The 22626-nt window shown below is 37.2% G+C and overlaps 2 protein-coding genes, 1 long non-coding RNA gene and 2 other non-coding genes across 9 annotated transcripts in view; 3 read left to right on the top strand and 2 right to left on the bottom strand.

The window, feature by feature from the left end:
* Positions 1 to 495: 495 nt before the first annotated feature.
* Positions 496 to 14501, bottom strand: LOC118278531 (single-stranded DNA-binding protein 3). 4 transcript variants are annotated; one of them, XM_035597773.2, is made up of 7 exons: positions 14021 to 14500; positions 11856 to 12074; positions 11435 to 11581; positions 9764 to 9955; positions 7304 to 7426; positions 2233 to 2340; positions 496 to 1241 (listed from the first exon to the last, which is right to left on the bottom strand). In XM_035597773.2, exons 1-7 carry the CDS (start codon positions 14364 to 14366, stop codon positions 1108 to 1110), a joined length of 1269 nt encoding a protein of 422 aa, XP_035453666.1. In that variant the 5' UTR covers positions 14367 to 14500; the 3' UTR covers positions 496 to 1107. The 4 variants fall into 4 exon arrangements, with proteins under 4 accessions (XP_035453666.1, XP_035453668.1, XP_035453669.1 ...); XM_035597776.2 differs by having other exon boundaries at positions 1111 to 1259; positions 14021 to 14501; XM_035597775.2 differs by lacking the exon at positions 7304 to 7426 and having other exon boundaries at positions 14021 to 14498.
* A 1120-nt stretch (positions 14502 to 15621) lies between these two features.
* LOC118278529 (60S ribosomal protein L32-like) overlaps positions 15622 to 22626 on the top strand; it is a 92009-nt gene continuing 85004 nt past the window's right edge. Inside the window, exons 1-3 of one of the 2 annotated variants that reach the window (XM_035597771.2) lie at positions 15622 to 15818; positions 17123 to 17232; positions 18434 to 18650. In XM_035597771.2, coding sequence (XP_035453664.1) covers positions 15704 to 15818; positions 17123 to 17232; positions 18434 to 18613 — 405 coding nt within the window. In that variant the 5' untranslated portion in view covers positions 15622 to 15703 and the 3' untranslated portion in view covers positions 18614 to 18650. Of the gene's footprint in view, positions 15819 to 17122; positions 17233 to 18433; positions 18651 to 22626 lie in introns of those variants that run through there. The other variant, XM_050703815.1, reaches the window with a different exon arrangement.
* Positions 15733 to 16751, bottom strand: LOC126912296 (uncharacterized). Its single transcript, XR_007706926.1, has 2 exons — positions 16662 to 16751; positions 15733 to 16489 (listed from the first exon to the last, which is right to left on the bottom strand). It is a non-coding gene; the product is annotated as an uncharacterized LOC126912296 (long non-coding RNA).
* On the top strand, positions 16439 to 16568 carry LOC118279063 (small nucleolar RNA psi18S-841/snoR66). Its single transcript, XR_004783952.2, has one exon. It is a non-coding gene; the product is annotated as a small nucleolar RNA psi18S-841/snoR66 (small nucleolar RNA).
* Positions 17757 to 17886, top strand: LOC118279064 (small nucleolar RNA psi18S-841/snoR66). The gene has a single exon (XR_004783953.1). It is a non-coding gene; the product is annotated as a small nucleolar RNA psi18S-841/snoR66 (small nucleolar RNA).

The following is a 22626-nucleotide window of genomic DNA, read 5'->3' as shown; positions in this document are numbered from 1 at the left end:
CGAACTATATGCGGTTCGATTCCCGGGTAGACTATTAAGTCAATGATGACAGATAATACATATATTTTTTTTTATAAATAAGTACATACATATATTGAAATTTTTGTGTTAACAGACATATAAGAAGAGACATTGAATGAAATTGTCAAAAATTAAAAGGAAAATAAAAAAAAAGAAAAATCGAAGAAATATTACTACACCGGGCTAAAATAATTATCATTATAAATAAATAAAAAAATTGTGCAACGCAAATCGACACGACAGGAAAAATAATATGTGAAAGATTTTCCATAGAAAGAAAGAAAAATTATATTATAAAAAAAAAACATTTTTTTTTCACGATCATATTTAACGTTGGAAAAATTTTGCTACGCGCTTCCAACTTACCGTAGATTTTTTCACAATTTTTTGAGATCACATTTGAAAAAAAAGAAAACATTAAAAAGAATTCTCTCAAGTTTAAGAGCCAGTTTAAGACCATATGAATTTTGTATAAAAAAAATACCCAAATATTATTTTTGTTTGGGTATCGAAAATATCGATAGAAATACCTTGTTACCTAATGTGGTTATGTACCTACTGATGTACAAAATTTAATATGTTTAGCTGTATACAGCTCGTTATAATTTTACTCATCGAATTTAGTGACTTTTATGTATTGCCTAGGGTGATTTCTATGTTTAAACCGCCTCTGCACGCATAAAATTCAATATCTAAAAAAAATCCTAGTCAAATCACAAAACTGGTTACGTCTACCAAAAGTTCAGTAGACAAATTGAGTAACGTCTACCAAAGTTTCAGTAGACAAATTCACAAAACTGGTAAACATCTACCAAAAATCCAGTAAACAAATCACAAATTAAGTAACGTCTACCAAAGTTTCAGTAGACAAATCACAAATCAAGTAACGTCTACCAAAAATTCGGTAAACAAATCACAAATTCACAAAACGTCTACCAAAAATTCGGTAGACAAATCACAAATCAAGTAACGTCTACCAAAAATTCGGTAGACAGAATTTAAATTAATAAAAAAAAACGAATCTCCGGCAAGTTGAAGGCGCGTATAGTCAAAATATAAGTTTTGCAAAATACATAAAAACCTTTTTTATTGCATAAAGTAGTCTGGGTGTTCGGGATCTTTCTCGAATCTCTTCGCCTCCTCTTGCATGCTTTCCTTGATTTTCAGTATCGCCGCGGACTCGGTCTGATCATTCTGGTCGCCCCCGGGGCCACCGAAACCTAGTTTTCAAAAATAAACTATTTATGACTGTCGACGGTTGATACTGTGCAATTTTATTCTATTGTAATAGTGGAATTAAGGGGGTTCTAAAAAAGTGCTAAGTGTTATGGAGTGGAGTCTTTTTCCGAGCAAGGGTAACATTTTAAAACTTGGTGGTAAACTCAAAAAAATTTTAATTACACTGCAGATTAACTAAAAATCACGGTTTACTCACATACATTAATGGGGAAAAGCTCTACTAGTTTCGAGTCACAGAGGGACTCTTAAAGATGAGCAGCTTGCGCAAACGTGTAATGTACGTGAATAAACTGTGATTTTTTAGCTAATTTAGTCTGAGGACAGTTACTATAAAAAATCAAATTATCAAAATTTTAATTAATACTTGTCATTTTAAACTCAGGAGTCGAACCCGAGACCTCATGTTCGACAGTCACACTTGCGACAGCTGAACGAATCAGACGGAATATCAATTTTAAATTACGTAAAACTTTACATTTCTGGAATTTAAAAAAAAATCTATTTACAAGACCATGACAATCAGTAAAACAATTTCAGAGACCTAAACTGACAAACGAACACAAACCACATCACATACACGCCAAGAATCGATCTCAGCGCCACCCTACCGACACTACTCACACATGCAACATGCAACATCACGCCTTTTATCCTCGCAGGGTTTTTTTTTCAGGGGTGAAAATCATCCAATGTCTTCTCTCGCCAGGGCAAAGCGAGAGGGAGTGTCAGACTCTTACTGACTAAAAACCACCCCGTTCCTTCTCCTGCTTGTCGAGCCGAAGCCCCGGTAAACCCGCTAGGTAGTCCGCAGCTCCGGATTAAGCATTAGCCCTACTGGGCTCCATCTGTGGTGATCTGATGGCTCTTTGAGGCGCGCTCATCCTCGAAGGGGTAGGCAGAGGTGCACAATAGGGCACGTAATACCTCTCACACGCTCACACACACTCAAAATAAAAACGTATTAATACTTACTTAAGTTATAATCTCCCATGCCTGATCCTGAATCTTCCCGGGGAGTGCCCGGCCCTCCTCCTCCCACTCCTCCTGGAGACGATTTCATCCCGTCAACTCCTCCAAGTCCTGAGACAATATACAATTTGGGATTAAACTCAACTTCGCGATGAAAGAGATGGAGTTATTTTGTTCATCTTCATGAAAGGGATAGCATTATTATAGGCATCTCTCTCGCACTTGGACTTTAGTGGCTATGCCAACAACTATTATGTTTATATGGATGGATGGGTAGGTAGAGACCAAAGAAAAGATGGATAGATGCGCGGGCTAAGGATTTTTTTATTGAGCACGGTATACGAGCAGACGTATCACCTGATAGTAAGCAATCGCCGCCACCCAGGAACACCCAAAACACTAGAGCCGTTACAAGTGCGTTGCTGGCCTTTTGGGGGTTAGGAATTTAAATGTTGTTGGGAAATCGGGAATTGGGAAGATTGTGAAGGGGGTAATTGGGCCTCCGGTAACCTCACTCACACAACGAAACACAACGCAAGTGTTGTTTCACGTTGGTTTTCTGTGAGGCCGTAGTATCACTCCGGTCGAGCCGGCCCATTCGTGACATAACATACTAAACAACATAGAAAAAATGTACTAAAGCAAGCATTGCGTCGTCAGAGCCATTAAAGTGGTTGTGCGAGAGAGATGGTGATATCTACCCGTCACAGTCTAGTCTAAAGTAAACATACACATAATGTAAGCTTATAAACTATAATGCGTTTGTTTGATATTCGTTTTTTTCTAATGTTATTTTACTGTCCAAAAGTTTGAGATGTCCATTTTCCAAAACTTATGAATCAATTGATTTTAAACTAAGCTTGCTTCATTCTCATAAAAATATCATATATTTACCATACGCCTTATTTTTGTTCACATTAAAAAAAAAGCCTCTGTCCGTGACCATCTAACGCAGATTTAACAATTTTTCGAAAAACCGAAAAAAAATGATTAATACTTTGCCCGACCCGGGAATTGAATCCGAGACCCCTTGTCCGGCAGTCGCATTTGATTTTCCACCAATGCTAAGCTATGTGTACCAATGAATATGATTGGTGGAAGCTAAACGCATCCACAGCAACGTAGCATAGCACATCTCTGGTGGAAAATCAAGCGATTACTTTGTAACGTTCGTATTTGATGACAGTAGTAGCGCCCTCTAAAATTTAAAGTCCTTACTTCTATTAAACTAATATCTATGTATAGGAATAGGAGACTCCCCAAAATATAGCATTAATTGACCTTTTGACCACCATTTTTAAATAAATACACTATGCCTTCAGCGCTAAGGTGCAAATTCAAATAACATAGTATTTTATCATCGTTTTACTGTTGATTTAATTTTATAAAATTATTTAGTTCATTTTAATTGGAAGTTATACACACAACGTCACGCATCGCCACGTAATGCCGCTATACAATGGACACCCACTTTTCACCATTTGTGTTATAAGTCCCATGTAATAGGGGATGAGCCTATTGCCATATACTGGGCACAATTACAGACTCCATACTACTACTGAGAATTTTTTGAAAAACCGAAAAAAGTCCAGCAATACTTTGCCGGACCCGGGAATCGAACCCGAGACCCCTTGTCCGGCAGTCGCACTTGCGACCACTCGACCAACGAGGCAGTCAGCTGGACGTTATAATGTATGAAAAATAAAGTAACTAGACAAAATAATGCTGATTTTATGTAACAGTCAACTCTCGTTATTTCTAAACTGGAGGGATTCTTCAAAGTCAAAGTCAAAGTCAACATTATTTATTTCAAATAGACCGGGAAGGCACTTTTGAATGTCAAAGCAAATATTATAATATTAAAAATGCCTGTCGATCGGTCAATCCTCTAGTTGCTCTATTTGCTCGTCCCAAAATGTAGATTCCTATGGAGAAAAACGAGCAAGAAACTCCATAAGTTACTTGATTTCTATTTGAAATATCGCAAGACGTAAATTCTAGATACGTTTATACGTAGAAATGACGTATTTGCTCCTACTCCTAACTTTTAATTTGTATTGTCTAAGTATTATTATCATATATGACAAAATATGTGTCTAATATTTTTCATTACCTAACTGAGACGGACTAAATAGATTTTTAATTTTATACCCCGTCATCATCCCTATTATATAAAAGTTTAAATTAACGAGACTGCCTCGTTGGTCGAGTGGTTACAAGTGCGACTGCCGTGCAAGGGGTCTCGGGTTCGATTACCGGACCGGGCAAAGTATTGCAGGGCTTTTTTCGGTTTTTCTAAAATTTCTCAGTAGTAGCACGGAGTCTGGAATTGTGTCCAGTATATGGCAATAGGCTCACCCCCTATTGCATGGGACTTATAACACAAATGGTGAAAAGTGGGTGTACATTGTATAGCGGCATAACGTGCCGTAATGTGCACCTCTGCCTACCCCTTCAGGGATAAAAGCCGTGACGTTACGTTACGTGGAATTAACGTGAGTCGACTGTATATACCTACGAAGAAAATCGTTACTGTGACTGGGCACTTTCTGATTTGTTGTGTATACTACTACAATATTTTTGTTTATGCGAAACCTAGGCATATGTCCTTCCGGAGCTGCGGACTACCTAGCGGGTTTACCGGGGCTCCGGTTCGAAAAAGCAGGAGTAGGAACGGGGTGGTTTTTAGTCAGTAAGAGTCTGACACTCCCTCTCGACTCGCCTAAGGCGAGAGAAGTCATTGGATAATTTTCCCCCTTAAAAAAAATGTCCTTCATCTGTAACCTAACCATCGCTTACCACCAAGCGAATTAAATATATAAAAGACTAGAATATAGCTAGTTCAAAATATTATTAGTCCAATAGGGATGAAGACAGGTATGAATATTAAAAATCTATTAAGTCCGTCAGTTAGGTACCTAATGAAAAAATATTAGACACGTATTTTTTATTTTGTCATATAAGATAACAATACTTTGATAAAACGAATCAAAGTTTAGGAGAAGGGAGCAAATACGTTTTTTCTACGTTTAAAGCGTACCTAGAAACGACATCACGCGATATTTCAAATCGATATATCTTCGACAGCATTTGTTTCCGTGAGAAAATAAAAAATACGTGTCTAATATTTTAAAATAATCTACAAGACGGACGTTAAAATAAAAATTAGTCATCTACCCTATTATATTTGTAGCATGTTATATTTTTGATAAGCTTCTTTTAATTTGTAGATCCTTTACAAGGTCTTTATTTCGCATAAACAAAAAAAAAATATGGACATGACAATGATGCAGAGCCGGATTAACCCTATAATGGGCCCGTAGGCAATGCAATTACTGGGCCCCTATTCTTTACGTAGGTACTTTGACTGACTATATGTGTTGTTAGAGTTAAAGAGGTAGATTATTATTGTTTTTGTTTTGAGTTTTTATGTTTTATTTTATTATAATTTTATAATGTGGAGTTAACTATGTCAGTATTATTTTATTTGATTGGGTTAAAATGCTACGCTTAATACGCTATGTCCTGTAGTCATACAGACTTAGTTATAAGTGTGTGTAAATTGATTTGTTTCAATTGTTTAATGAGCGCTTCTCGCCATCAAACGTTACAGTTTGGCGAGTCTAGATTTAAGGCCACAATTTGTGTAAAATTTTTAAATAAAATTATAAAAAAAAATGTATGAAATCATATGACTCTCGTCAAGCTTTTCATTAAAATAACTAACACTCAACAGTCTAGTCTACTTCTATTCAGATTTAAACACACACAAAGCAGTCTTTTTTTCAATTCACAGTCGTAAAACGCTTACTGCCTGATTACATCCAACAAGATTCTGTTATTAGATACTAGATGGTTCTATATGTATAAAGAGTTACATTGTTCTCACATAGTGGAAGCAATCGAAACAATGTAACCAAGAATTGTATTGTGAATCTGATTGAAAAAGACTAACCTATGGAATTTCTTGCTCGTTCTTCTCCATAGGAATCTACACTTTGGAACGAGCAAATAGAGCAACTAGAGGACTGACCGATAGACAGACGTTATTAATATTATTATATTTGCTTTGACGTTCAAAACTGCCTTCCTGGTCTATTTGAAATAAATGATTTTGACTTTGACTTTAACATGCGTTGGAAAAAAAGTTGATTATGATTATCGTTCGATCCTAAAAACTTTGAAACAGTGCAGTGGGCCCCTGTCAATGCTGGGCCCCTACTAAGGTTAATCCGGCTCTGCAATGATGGTTAAAAGGTAAAAACTACAAGCAGGGCTCTGACACGCATCGAAGCGCCTAATGGACAGACAAAAGCATACATATTTAACCGACAAGCAACACGATACGGCGCCGCACACCCCTCAACCAAACTCATTGGACAAATACTTTTTTTTTTTGTATATTTTTAATGTGCTAGTGTCAGAGCCCTTTAGGCTTCTGTACACAATTGGCTATGTCGGCTTCAAAATTGGCTGTTTTATCATAATTATTTAGGTAAGGTCGGGTCCATTAATTACGTGAATTTTGAGGATTTTTTTGACTTTTCACTCCCTTTTTCCCTTTGGTGAGACTGGGGTCAATTTTGCTTAAATCTCACATGAAATTTAATTAGTGAAGGATATGTAAACACGTGATTGTACTCATGATTTCAAACAACTTTCTCAAAGAAACATTCTTTGTAAAAATTTCATTACCAGTCTGCCTTTAGAAGCATTTTTATTTTATAAGTGTGATGATAAAATGTGAACTAATGTTTTTATACCACATGTAGTAAGCAAGTTTATAACTAGTCTAGTAGAAAGCACTTTTTAAGGTTAAAATTTAGCTATAATTTCCCATTTAATATAAATTTACGTTAAACTTAGACGACCCCACAAGAGATTTAATAGACCCCATTTGAGATTATGTGGAAATTTGGTAGACCCCACATGACTTAATGTGAGATTGACCCCCAGCCACTTATCACGTAACTAATGGACTAAACAACATTGGCCATAGAGTACAGGAGCCATTAATAGACACTGGCGTGAGGATTTTGATATAAAAGGTTTGATTTTTGAGTCGATGGCCCACCTTCAGCGGCGGGCGGCTGGGATAGGTGCTGCGGCGCCGGCCCGTGGTCGCCCGTCAGGGGGAACTCGGCCCCCAGCGCTCCGGGGCCCACCGGCTTCATCAGGGTGTACATGTTGTCTCCCCCTGCCGCGCACATTATGCGTGACTATATCTCATCCCATATTTATCGATTATTTCTCGATATCGATACGTTTCCACCTCTATTTCATTCGCATCGTGTCATAGACAAAATTATTTTCGGGGGTATCGTTTAACGCAACGGCAAGCGAGTCAAAAATAAAAGAAAAATGCGAAATGGATTTTCGTTTACGATGATTTTATTTAGCAAAAAAAAAGTGTAATATAAAAAATGAAAATTAATGCTTAAGGGCTGATTTTTCAATCAACAGACAATTCTTATCTGTAGAATTAAATTGACATTTGACAGTTTTTAGTTTGAAACAATTGTCAAATATACAAAATTATTCCTTTAATAAAATTTATCTGACGTTGGAAAAATCAGACCTGAATCAAACAATTTTGTCTATGAGATATTAACAGAACTACAGTTATAAATACATGATTTATTGGAAAATTACTACTACACGTCGCTTGACGTCTACTAATAATTTTCATACTATTCTCAATTAGAAAAACTCAACTTTCATTTCAAGACCCCGTATAAAAAAATTAAGGGCCCCCAAAATATACACAAACAGTTATTATCACACGGGTTACGCGACCCCATAGGGGGCCGTAAAACACAGTAGCTGCTTTACAGCGAATTAATTAAAATAATTCCTAATTGAGAATGTAATAACAACTAAAACTAAAAGAAAGAATTTATACAGACACAAAAAGAAAAAAAAGAGGACAGTTTGTAACTAAAAATAACATAAAAAGCGTCGTACAGGAGTGAACCAAAGCTTACGAAGTTATGCGAGAATGAAGCAAGCAGAATGAAGAAATGGTGGAATTAATTACATGAGAGAAGTGTGATGGATCTCTTTGTAAGTTTTGTGGATCACATCGGGTGAAGATGAGCATACATTAATGTTTATATGCATAATACATTCTACTATTACCTTCATATCACGGTCGACTCCAATTCTTACTGATGAACCTACCCTGTTTTGCAAAATGTCGCGCTTTCCCAGAAGGGGTAGATATAGTACCTATAGTATACTTTTTGAGCTACACTTTGGAACGAGTACCTAGCTTTATTGACGGACAGACTGACAGACTATTATTTATTTCTTTATTTGTTGACATTTCAAAAGTACCTATTTATAGTTTAATTGGAATAAATGATTTGACTTTGACTTTGAATGAGCCAATTAGCCTAAAATCGAGTTGCGTTTAAAAACCCTGTTATAACTAGATTTTTTTTAATCTAATACGACTATTCTATTTTGATATCGAATCTAATATTAATCAGTGTTACCGATTACTACTTTACTAGATTAAAAAACAAATATTATAAGTCAAACGATTTCTTAAAACAAACTCAAGTCTATCCGGTAGATCAAAACTTTATATTTTTCAATAAATTAATGTAAACTCATCTCCTAACAAAACAAGAGTAAAAAACAGACAGTGTCACTAAAAACCTTGTCCGATCCAGTGTCTAGAGACAAAACTCTTTTCCAAATAAATATTTTTGACAGCGAGAAATCAGGGACTTTCATAAAAATTATGCACCCGAAAATACAGTACCTAATAAAACTTCTTATATCTATTTAAAAAAATGGATAACGCCAATATAATATACTATTATTATTCAAATCTAATACTTTTACGGATCGGACAAGATATAATTTACGTTATCAATGGCGTAACATAGAGGAGGCAAGGAGTTTAAAGGCCCCCAAACTTTTAGGGGCCCTACGACTCAGACGGATCTCAAGAAAAAAAAAATGTTTCTGTCTCTATCATTTCGGAATAATTTGAAAGACAATTACGCCACCGCACGTCAATAAAGAAATGAAGTATATGACAACAATACCTTGATCAAAATTATAGACTGACCTTCAAATATCTTGTTAAAATGTAATATTAAAACATTTTAGTTAAATACTGAATGAATAATTGAATAAACCATTTAACATTGACTCAAAAATTAATGGCTTTGGCGGGATTTCGCGAGAAAAGGTTGACAAAGTAAATCTGATTTAAAAAAGAAATACTATGTCAACCTATTTTCGCTTAGACGGTTAACACATGAAGCGTTGAATGGGCATCGAGTATTTTTTTTTAATTTCAAAGAAAAATCGTTTGTTATACAAAAAGTTCTTAATAAAACTAATAATTTCGATCTGAGATCAAATTTTAAAACTGATAATTGATATTGAGTATTACTTAAAGTACTTTAAGCACTAACTTATTAATTATTTTATTCCTATTATTTTATTATTAAAACGGTAAAAAAGACTCGCATCCCAATCCCTCACCCCGCCACCTTAGCCCACTCATGGAACTCACCTGAATTAGACGAATCTTGTGGGCTGGGCATTATCGGTGTCGGCGGGCCCGGGGGCCCATTGCTCCCCGGAGGGGCCCCGTACGCCCCTGGTGAGCCCCCGGAGTAGTTCAGCGGCGCGGCACCCCCGCCCCCGCCGCCGCCGCTGCCGCCGGCCCAAGCGCCCCTTGGGCCCATACCCATTGGTGGCATACCTATATAACATTAGTTTACATAACATTCATGGCATTTACTCCCCAAAGGGGGTAGGAGAAATATTACAACCACTTTTAGAGTGCTTTTCCACCAGAGATGTGCTATGTAGCTATGCTACGAAGATGTAATAGCCAAGTTGTGAAACTATGTGACCGTTTCCACTGATACTAAGCTATGTAGCTGTGCGAGGAAGATGCCAGCCATCGAAAGCACACATACATAGCACACATCTTTCCATATAAAAATCATAGCTTAGCTTAGTCCGTTGCCATCAGAGATAAGTTATGTATACCCATGAATACAATTGGAAGGCAAACGAATCCACAGCAACGTAGCATAGCACATCTCTGGTAGAAAAGCAGCCTAAAAGTGTCACCTAGATAGCGTGACAGAGTAAAAAGTGATAAAATAAACACATACAACATAATATGTTTGATATAGTCGTAAGACTTGACTCGACAACTCTCAGTATTTAACACAGATATACACAAAAATAATATCATTTTAATTATCTTAAAAGTATGGCCTCAAAACCCAAGAGTTTAATCTTTTTTTTTTAAGGGAGGAAAATCATCTAATGTCTTCTTCCGTCTTGGTCGAGGCGAGAGGGAGTGTCAAACTCTTACTGACTAAAACCACCCCATTCCTACTCCTTGCTTTTCTCTGCTTTTCTAGTCAGAGCCCCGGTAAACCCGCTAGGTAGTCCGCAGCTCCGGATCAAAAAGATAAAAATTTCCATCCCTAAACATCTTTTCATTACTTTTATAAAACCCACAGATTACTTATCTCAGGTGTCCTGGGCTACAAATTACACCCACATAAACATTTCACCCAAACCCAGGAACATTATATCTGTAAAAGTGGTGACACATCACTACATAGTATAAAACAAAGTCGCTTTCTCTGTCCCTATGTCCCTTTGTATGCTTAAATTTTTAAAACTACGCAACGGATTTTGGTGGGTCAAGGATAGTCACTGGTAAATTCTAAAAATGTTGTGACTGTCTAAAAAATATACAGTATGGGGAATCCACTTATGGCTTAAATTATTAATATTAATAGTTATTACCACATGGTTTGTTATCAACATGCGAAAAATGAGCCAAATAGGCGCATTAGATAAGTCAAAAAGAGCGTTTCTCATTGAGCTAATTAGACCACTCTTTACAAATACGGCATTATAATAGCCGCGCCGCATGTCCGTAACATTCCTAGACAACCTACAACATTACAGCTCTTCTGTGGCCAGGGTACATGGAGCTATTCACACAGAATTTATTATTTTTCAGGCTATCGTTGAAGTATTTAGTTGTATTATGCTTCTGTGGACGAGTAATACTTGTAGTTTCATTTAAGTCATATGAATGATCTCCATACTGTATATCGATCATTTTTGCCAAATCTAATTCCAATTTCACTCACTAGATGGCAGTGTACTCGTTTAAAAGGGTTGTTGAACTATAAAACTGTAAACATACCTGGTCCCTGAGGCGGTGGGCCGCGCATGCCTGCAGCGTAGGCGCCGGGGCTCATGGGGCCCATGCCGGGCCGCGGGGGCGTCATGCGCGGCCCGCCTAGCACCCCGCCGCCTCCTCGCTCCAATGAGTTGCCCATCATTCCCTGACCTGGAAAATATGTTGAACATTGTGAATATTGTAACAGGGTAGATAACTAATTTTTATTTTAATTTCCATCTTGTAGATTGTTTTAAAATATTACACACGATTTTATTTTCTTACGGAAACAAATACTTTTGAATATAATTATATTTTGTGGAACAAGCAAATAGAGCAACTAGAGGACTGACCGACAGACAAACATTTATAATATTTGCTTTGACATTCAAAAGTGCCTTCATATTTGAAATAAATAATTTTTGACTTTGACTTTTGATCTTACCGGGAGGTCCATTAAAATCATTGCCCATTCCCATCCTGACAGCTCCTCGGGGTCCTCCTCCGGAGTACCAGGGTCCTCCTATAAACGGTTGTCCAGTGCCCATTAGCTGTGGTTGCGGTCCGTGCGGTGAGGGTTGCGATCCGGGGTGCGGGGCGGGGGGTGACGGTCGTAGAGGGGAGTTGGGGAAGAAACCGGGAGGCATTCCACCGCCGCCCATGCCTGGAAACAAAATGTGATATTGTCATTTTAGTTTTTATGTAATGTAAGTACTGGATTTTAGAGGAGACCTATGGCCAGCCTTGGATGAAATGGACTGATAAATAACTAATCATACAAACGGAAATGGAACGGAAAGTGCATTAGATTGACATTTCTAGAAAACTAGTTGAACCAACAAACTTCATAGGTAGCTATTTCTGGCCTCAAACTTTTTCTCGCCTTTTAAACGTTCCCTGGACTTCGACAAATATTTCAAGACCAAAATTATTCAAATCGGTCAAGCCGATCTCGAGTTTTAGCGAGACTATTGAATTTCAATTGACTTTTATATACATACAGATTAGAGATAGAAAGTTGGAGATTGAGACAAAAATTAGACAATATCAATCTATCTTGTCTAGACAGATCTTTGACGAGTTAGTACTGCCTAGGCTGTGTTATGTTTTGATGCAAATGTGTAATTTGACTCAATATTTAACTAATCCTTGATTAACCAGTTTTTCTTTTGTCTCATGTTATTGTATATCTGATTGGTGGAGCAGTGTGAACGATCACAAACCAGAAACATCCCTGTAACCACTGGCTCATGATAAAAAACATCGAATTTGAGAAATGACATGTTTGCAGTGGATTTGGTAACCAAAGAGAAAAATTTGAACATTTTGAATCCCTTACTAATGTTTTTAAGTTGAGAAACCAAGAAGACATAGGTTTTAGTAAATTATTCAATAATTACATATTAACACATGACTGGTGACATGTATTAGTCTTACATAATTGGTGACTCTGGTCTCCAGCACTTGTTTTGTGCTCCATGTATTACTTTTTTAATATTGTTTATGCTATAATTTGAATTGGAAATGATATAAATTACGACATAAAAATAAAGGATATATATAACATGACATGGTAAGGACATAAAATAGAATGCCTGTGTCGGTGCTGCGGATTGAATTAACCGATGGTTTTGTGGCACGACAGGCGTGCCATCCAATTTTTTTACATATGGCGTATGACACGCGTTTCGTGTCATTTTTAAATGTCTTATCTCGCTCAAATCGAAATTTCTCGAGGTGCTTCTTGAAAAAAAGAAAAAAGAACATTTTATTCTGTACATGGCAAATAGAACAATAGGCGTGATCATCATACTAACATGACGCTAGAAAGGACTCACGAAATATTTGTTCGATCGCCACGCATCAAAGTGCACCAAAATGCGGAGTCGCAACGAATCGGTTAATGGTCAGATGGATGTGCATTTAAGGCAACTACTCAAATTACAACGTAATTCGATAAACAGTGTAAACAATATTCTTAGTTTTTAAACTACCCGGTCTCACAGACATATTTATAGGTCACCAATGGTAGGCTAATATAATATCTTGATTTAACCATTCTTCCCTGTATAAAACTGTTGGGGATCAGGAGAAAATAGTATGTTAAGGCATTTTTACTCATACGGGCTTGTATATTATGTGTATATTTGTGTGAAACCATTTTGAGAGCTCTGTCTTGGTAAACAATGTAGTACAATGTGCTATTAATGAAAGTAGGTCTACGAGTAGTCGTAAAACAACTTTTGGTTAGACGACCACATTACATATAAATGCAAAACTAACTAATATGAAAGCTACAACTAGTCGTATCTCAGTTATCAGTCACTTGTTGGTGTTTATACAGCTAATCACACAAGGCCAGCAACCTAATTCCATGAAAACACCAATTTTTGGGTTACACATATTGGTACCAAAAAACCACCTCAAAACACACAAATTTCGCGAGAAATTATCTCAACACCGTAACAGTTAGGTAAATATAGACTTCAGAATCAGGAAATCCTAGTTTTATTAGCATAAGCGATAAGAATAGTGTTGGCCTACAAACATGAAGCGAAAAACAATATGAAGCTATGTAGCCGCGATTATTCGCGTATTTAGCACACGTACCGTCGTTAGGCGGCGCTGGGCCGGCGTTGTGGCCGATACCGTTGACTCCGTAACCAGAATTGACAAAACCATAGTCGTGGAATGCCTTCGCTTCAGACGAGTGCTCACAAGTGTCCCGCCGTTCTGGCGCGGCACAGTATAGGTCCCAGAACACGCACCACCACGAGTGGAGGAACCCGGGCGGCTCGCCCAGTGTTATATTCTTCTCCCATCGTATTTCAGACAGAAATGTTTGCGCCGCTTTGGTCGCACCGACATGAAGCAAATATTCGTACACATAGAGCGCCAATTTTTCGCGAGCCTGAGCGTCCGAAGGCACCGTAGAGCCCTTGCCCTTGGCATACATATCGACTGGAAGCCGACTTTTATGATGATATTGTTTATTATTTACATTAACGCTTTATATCAATAAATTCAACTACACAAAATGTCATTGATCGATGGCGACATTTGGCGTCTGTGGCATAGAGAAATAGGTTTGTTCTCAGCGTGCAGGTAGCTGTCATAAAATAAATGTTAATAGGTTAGTACAGACTAAAAATATTATCATAGACAAATTGTTTTGCTACACGAATAAAATAGTAAGATTTTTTGCTCTCTGATAACAAGGACATTTTTTGATGAAATGATGAATGTTAAAGAAATTATCGAAATATACATAATCCATTAACTAAGTTATATTTTTAAAACTCAGTACCTCGTGTGTATAAATAAATAAAGAATTTTATTCGTTTAATTAATTCTCACTAGCACGATTGTCACACTTAGAATAACTGGGTAAAAGCTGGTGAACAAAATGTATCAGATTCGATTCCTTGATAGTAGTCGTTGTGATTATGGCAGTGGACGTTACAGGACGTTACATAGACTGACAAACTTTAGAGTTGACCTTTTAGGGCTCTTAGATTGTATTAACTACAGTCGGTTACGAAGCACGATCGATGCGGTGGCGGTTGCCGTGCAACACGTCGCTGGTTCGATTCCCGCATTCTGGTTCTGGGTGTCATGTATATATGAAATTATGATAGAATCATATTTAAATATCAATTTTTGTCTAACTAAACATTACAATTCAAGAACAACATTACATTTTGTACAGTTTATTTTATTAGTACAGTTGTTAATCAAATGTGCCTTTAGTCTTTAGAACTTAAGATTCGTCCATTCTGCTGACCTTTCCATTTTTTTTTTGATTTTATACATTTCCATTACAAAGACGGGACGTCATAATGTAGGTGATAGATTAATTTCTCGTTATAAAACTATGTTTTGAAATGGGAATGTCTGTATCTTTCTCAGTAATTCCTATCAACAGGTACTTCTCCATGGCCACGTAACCACCGCCTATTCATCCACGTTACTTTCTTTCAAAAAAAGTAATTACTTCTTTAATGCTTGCAACTACTTAACGAAATATATCGAAATATGATCGTATATGGCTATGTAATTAAAGATTATTATAATTTGCGCAGTTAAAACATTGCAATAGTACATCATAGTCGTTTCACTAATCTAATAAGACCATAGACAAAATTACATTTATTTTTCTATACCAACGCTACTGTTTATTTTACAAAAACACACTGAAACTCTAGCAATGTCTAATTGTCTATTCCTTTTTCCTTTTCGTGCGGCCGTGTCACCGCGTGGTTCACAGCCGTGTTTCAATAAGAAACATACAAAATGGCAATCCGCCCTGTATACAGGCCTACAATCGTCAAAAAGAGGACGAAAAGGTTTATCCGCCATCAATCGGATCGCTATGACAAACTTAAGCGCAACTGGCGTAAACCCAGAGGTAAGCACGTTTGTTCTATGATGGTATTCCCTCCCTTTGATAACCTTATTTACACGAATAATTTAGTTTCTATCAATGTTATGGTGGTTTTATGCAGAGTTTAACGATATCCTAATGTTATAAAAATTTTAGAAAACATTTATTTTGACTCCCATGGTGAGGTTATGTCTCACGGAAACGAGGGATTCCTTTTTAAAATTTATCTATCTTCTCATCATTCTATACAGTAATCCTTATAAAAAGAAGCTTTACTAAGTTGCATTGCTCATTTAACATCGAAAATCCAATAAATATTATAAAAATTAAACTTGTAACACAGATAGTCAATATTTATTCTTAGCTGTCTTGACCATAACCTTACCATAAGCATGATGAACTTTAAATGTTTTTCCTTTTATTTAGTAGCCTCAATAAATTCCTATCACTTATCTTATATTTAAAACAGTAGAATATTTTTTTCAAATGTGTATATTACACAATTTTTGTAAAATAACTACAATGCACACATATCCCTCCAAATTTCAAAATTAGAATGTCGCATGTTGTGGTAAAGTTTTCTTTTCTAACCAGCCAGTAGCAAAATCCATAAGTTCTAATATTTTTTTTATTTATACCACTAATGCAAGGGCACTCTGTGTTATTCATTCTATATGATAATTACAATTTGTTACCTTGCTATATTAATTCTACCAAATCCTATTCTATGTGAGCTTACACATGGCTACATGGTCATAGTGGTAGATACATTTGGATAAGTAAACAAGTACATAGTACTTGGAAATGACATTTTCAAATCAAGGGCACTCTATGAATGCATTTTATATGATAATTACAATTTGTTACCTTGCCATATTAATTCTACCAAATCCTATTCTATGTGAGCTTGCACATGGCTACATGGTCATAGTGGTAGATACATTTGGATAAATAAACAAGTATGTACATAGTACTTGGAAATGACATTTTCAAATCAAATCACTTTATTGAATGCATTTTTAGTGTAGTGTGGTCTACATTTTAATAATACAATGTGTTCTAACTATAAGCCCTTTTGGCCACCTGTAAAGTTAGTAATTTTTTAATAATTGTTAAATATTTATAGTCAAGAGAAACCCATTTATTTAACACTTAAGTACCATTTTCATTCCTAAAATCCAATAAACAATCATATTTGCCCTTAAGAGGCCACTTGCAAAGCCTTTTCAATCACAAACAGATAAGTTTTGAGCAATAATCACCACACTCCCTCAATGCCATTTTCATTACTTGTCACATTTATTAATTTTTCTAATTCCTGTTTCCAGGTATTGACAACAGGGTGCGCAGGCGTTTCAAGGGTCAGTACTTGATGCCCAACATTGGTTACGGATCAAACAAGAAGACCCGTCACATGCTACCCAATGGTTTCCGCAAAGTAAGTACCTTATTAACCAACTTTAAAAAAAGCAGGTTCTCAGTGCATATACCGTATGGGGAAACCTTTAATGACTTTATTTAAACCACATATTTGTTATCATCATATGTATGAAAAATTAGTGAAATAGGCCCAGGAGTTAAGCCAAATGTAGTAGTTCAACCCAAGCTGAAGTTTTCTAGGTTGTCGAGGAATGTTACAGATGCCGCGCAGCTGTTATAAGTATTATAACGCCATATTTGTAAAGTGCTCAAATAAGCTTATAGAGAATAATGCACTTTTTGACTTATCTACTGGGCCAATTTTAGATAACAAATATGAGGTTTAAATTAAGTCATAAGAGGTTTCCCCATATGGTATACAGAGATTTTCTAAGAATCTCGTGATTACTTCGAATTATCGAAGGCTTGAATTACTGAGAGTCAACTGTACTATTTTATAAGTCCTGAAATTCTAGTACATTTCTTATTAAGAATGAACAGTTGATTTCTTTAGTCTGTTAGTACTAAAGCAAAGAGCACCAATGCAAGGGCACTCTGTGTTATTCATTCTATATGATAATTACAATTTGTTACCTTGCTATATTAATTCTACCAAATCCTATTCTATGTGAGCTTACACATGGCTACATGGTCATAGTGGTAGATACATTTAATTTTATAAAATACTGGCTTGGGGTAATTTTCCACCAGAGATGTGCTATGCTGTTGCTGTGGATGCGTTTGGTTTCCACCAATCATATTCATGGATACACATAGCTAAGCACAGGTGGAAATTGAATCGGCTTAGCTATGTTTTTTAATTGGAAGGATGCATGCTATGAATGTGGATGACTTCCCTACTATCAATATCAAATCAACAAATCGCAAATTCAAGATGCGCATCTTCCTCACACAGCTACTTAGCGGCAGCGCATCTTCCTTGCACAGCTACATAGCTTAATATCAGTGAAAACGATCTCACAGTTTCACAGGTTCGATATTACATCTTCGTACCATAACTACATAGCACATCTCTGTTGGAAAAGCACCCTTATAATAATGATAGTAAGAAAGGAAGGATAACTTTACGCTATTTATTTATTAGATAATATGTTAAAAGCTAAATACGTATATAAGGAGCGGAGTTAGTGGCGCTGCAGTTTCTACAAATAAAATATGGTTTCTTTAAATAACTAACAATATCTTTTTCCTTCTCGCAGGTCCTTGTACACAACGTGCGTGAGCTGGAGATCCTCATGATGCAGAACAGGAAGTACTGCGCAGAGATCGCCCACGGAGTGTCCTCAAAGAAGCGCAAGACCATCGTAGAGCGCGCCCAACAGCTCAGCATCAGGGTGACCAACTCTGCGGCCCGTCTGCGCAGCCAGGAGAACGAATAAATTAAGGATAATTATTAAAAAGTTCTAAAAAAAACTATTTGCGGGTTTTATTTTTTAAGTTACTTTATCAATTACTGTTAGTGAAAACAGCTTTAAGAGCTAACCAATCAAAAGTTTAAAAATTTGGTAACGTTTCGATCTCGTACGTAAAACAAAATGTACCCTTAGTACGAGTTTACACTTAGGTACGAGAGCAAGCTGAATAGCCGGCTCGAATGATCCAACCAATCAGTATCCTTAGTACGAGTTTGCTTTACGTTAAACGAGAGCGCATTCAGCGCTCTGATTGGCCGGCTACAATGAACCAACCACTAGCTTTTGACGTGGTTTCGAGAAGGTATAACATCAATATCCTGTTATTTCAGGATGCAAGAAGATTAAATGAAATTCATAACTTTTCAGCAATTACAATTTATTTTTAGAGAGCAATTATTATAAAAAACTAGCAAACCCGGCGAACTCCGTTTCGCCACCAATGGTTCTCCCTGTCTTCCTGCTTTTCTCTTGATTTTTTCCTGAATTTTCTTTGCTATAAACCTCACGGAGCCCGAGACCTTTCCAACGAATGCAAAACCGTGGAAATCGGTTCGGGCGTTCTGGAGTTATAGCGTCAGGAAGGAAAACCCGACTTATTTTTATATTATAGCCTAGCAAACCTCGGCAAACTCCGTTTCCCCACCAGATAGGCTTTTCTCTTTGATTTTTTTCAGAATTTATTTTTCTATAAACCTCGCGTAGTCCGAGACCTTTCCAACGAATGTAAATCTGAGGGAATCGGTTCGTGGGTTCTAGAGTTATAGCGTCAGGAAGGAAAACCCGACTTATTTTTATATCGTATAGTGAAACAATGCGATACACATCTAGCTGTGCCTACCGTTAACGTTTTAATTAATTAACTTAGAAAGTGGAGAATGTTAATTACTATACATTTATATTATAACTAAAGTACCTAGAGCTTGTCTTGTTTTACGTGAGTAAACCGGTATTTTCAATGAAGTTAGTATCCAGACAAGCCCATTGTCATACCGGTACCTGTATGACTTTATCTTGCTCTTTAGAATTTTATAAGATGCTTGTCTACTATCAAAAATCTGTTGTATCGTCTCATCGACCAATTTTCGAATAATTAATTTCCCGCCAATTTTTTATATGACATTTGACGTTCCATTTCAACTAACAAATATTTTTAAAACAATTTATATAATCCTTGAAATTATGGAAAAGGTTTAATATAGATACTATTAGTCTGGTGTTGCTAGTGGTTGTTAACAATCCATACCTAAACCTTAGGAGTTGATATGACAGAGAGAAACACGCTAATGAGAGTAAACAAGGATCTGGAACATTTTAATTCAGAGAAAATCCTCCATCTCCACATAAAAGATTTGAAATTATCTTAATCTCCAATCTGCTTGACACGCCCATGCGTAAATTAATGCACGTAGGTTATAGGTATCACATTGGCTCACGTACCCAGTTTTTTTAAGGGGCAAAAATCATCCAATTACTTCTCCCGCCCTGGGCGAGGCGAGAAGAAGTGTCAGACTTACTGACTAAAAACCAATAAATCCACCCCGGTGCTACTCCAGCTCAAAGAGCAAGTAACCCGCAACATCGGGTCGGACATCAGCCCTACTATACTTGTACCTAATTAAAGAGGTTGTTACACTGATCTGCCTCTACCTACCCCTGTAGTGATTACAAGGCGTAATGTAACGTTATTCCAAATATTACATGATCACGTAACTCCATCATCGGTAGAGTATAGTGTGTGCGTGTCGCCGGTCGCGTGCCTGTTGATACTATTTCGTGATTCGAAGCTGTCGCAGAACGGGACGGCTGTATGTGGTAATGTGATAGTATTCTTATATTTTATTTAACTGCCGGGTCGGATAAATCCGGCGACAAAATTCTGTGACTTAACCGCCGCAGACGTAAGGTTTATAAAATAAAACAGTTTTATTTAAAATATAATTGATGTTTCCCATCACTAGCCATATTGTTACCAATGATGCGCCCGGCGTTAGGGACATATTTTGTTGATAGAACTCGTTGCGATTAAAAGGTTAACTCTTGTCTACTAGTATGATACCGACTTTTAGGGGACAGATAGTAAAGTTCCCTAAGAAAAGGGAATCCTCAGATCAGGCGAAGTGATCGTCTACGTGCGACTTCTGTCATGCATGTGTCGTGATATCACTCCATAAGAAACCAATAGATGATTTTCTCCCCTCAAAAAATGTGTATAATAAAGCCTACAAGTATTGAATTAGTATTTTGGTATGGTATAAGCCGGTTAACGAGCACACAGATCGCACATGATGGTAAGCAACCGCCGCCGCCCATCGACACCCGTAAAACCAGAGGCATTAAAAGCGTGTTGCAATTTTGCAGATTAGGAATTTAAGAGTGTTGGGGCATCGGGGATTGGGAATAGGGGTTATTGGGCCTCCGGTAACTTCACTCACACAACGCAAGCGTTGTTTCACATCGGTTTTCTGTGAGGTCGTGGTATCACTCCGGTCGAGCCGGCCCATTCGTGCCGAAGTATGGCTCACCACTTAAAAAACATGAGTCTTGAATAGTGTATAGTAGAAATAATAATTTCTTGGTTACAATACGACAACACCGTCCATAATGGCAGATCATTGGCAAAGCTTGGTTATGATAATATTTTTATGATGCACGCCTCTTCGTACCAAGTACGGCTTGTTAGGAACTACAGGCTGCTCACAAATACCTATATTTTAAAGAAAAAAATTGCAAAAATAATCATTCTGGCCTATTAGGACATAGTACAGCTAGGGTGACTTCCAACCGGAGCTGCGGACTACCTTACCGGGTTTACCGGGGCTCCGGCTCGACAAGCAGGAGAGGAACGGGGTGGTTTTTAGTCAGTAAGAGTCTGACATTCCCTCTCGTCTCAACCAAGGCGGGAGAAGTCATAGGATGATTATTCCCCCTTAAAAAAACATCAAACTACGTGCGGGAGAGCCATGCTTCGGCGCAAATGGGCCGGCTCGACTGGAGTGCCAATCTTCCCAATCCCTGATTCCCCGACAACCTTTAAATTCCTAACTCTCAAAAGACCACCAACGCACTTATAACGCCTCTGGTGTTTCAAGTGTCCATGTTCGCCAGGCGATTGCTTACCATCAGGTGATACGTTTGCTCATTAGCCGGTATATTCTACAAAACAACATATTACATACGAACAGCTCAAAATAAACGACCTCTTTTTTTAAAGTCAGCTAAAAAAAAAAAATAGAAGGCAAAGGAAAACAGAACAGCCTGTACGCTTATATATCAAAACTGCGCTTCTTAGCGACACGACATAGCGAATTATTTCCGCGGAATTCGGTCAAAATATTCGCGATCCGAATACGGCGCAAACGTGTTGTGTATAAAACATAGTATATTTAGTTGAATATTTAGTGATTTCACATATTATAATAGGTAACAAGATGGTTTAAAACTAAGCACATAGCTTTAAAACGTGGTAGGTAGGTAGGTACTAAGTTTTTGTTTTGATCAAAAACGGACTCATGCCCGAATACTCAAACGCTACTGAATTTTAAGACGCTCTCAAATGTAGTTCTGTCACTATCAATTCTTTATAAAATGACAGAGATAGCACAATATTTTAGCGTTTGTGTATTTGGGCGTCAGTTAAGCTATGTTTTTTATATGGAAAGATGCGTGCTATGGATGGCTTCCCTACTATCGATACATCGCATACTCGAGCTGCGCATCGTCCTCACACAGCTACATTGCTTAGTATCAGTGGAAACGGTCACATAGTTTCACAGCTTATCTATTACATCTTCGTAGCATAGCTACATAGCACGTCTCTGGTGGAAAAGTACCTCAATTGTGCAGTAGCTAGGCTGACTGCTGCGCTACGTGTCGCGGGTTCGATTCCCGCTATGTGAAAGTGTGTGATGTATAGGTAGGTAAGTATGTGAAATTATGTGATTGTAAACGCTCCTACTTACCTATTACGTTGGAGAAAA

Source organism: Spodoptera frugiperda, chromosome 24 (assembly GCF_023101765.2).
Source record: "Spodoptera frugiperda isolate SF20-4 chromosome 24, AGI-APGP_CSIRO_Sfru_2.0, whole genome shotgun sequence".
In the NCBI taxonomy this organism is placed as follows: Eukaryota; Metazoa; Arthropoda; class Insecta; order Lepidoptera; family Noctuidae; genus Spodoptera; species Spodoptera frugiperda.
The sequence above is the reverse complement of the archived record's forward strand: the minus strand, read 5'-3'. Positions and strand labels throughout refer to the sequence as shown.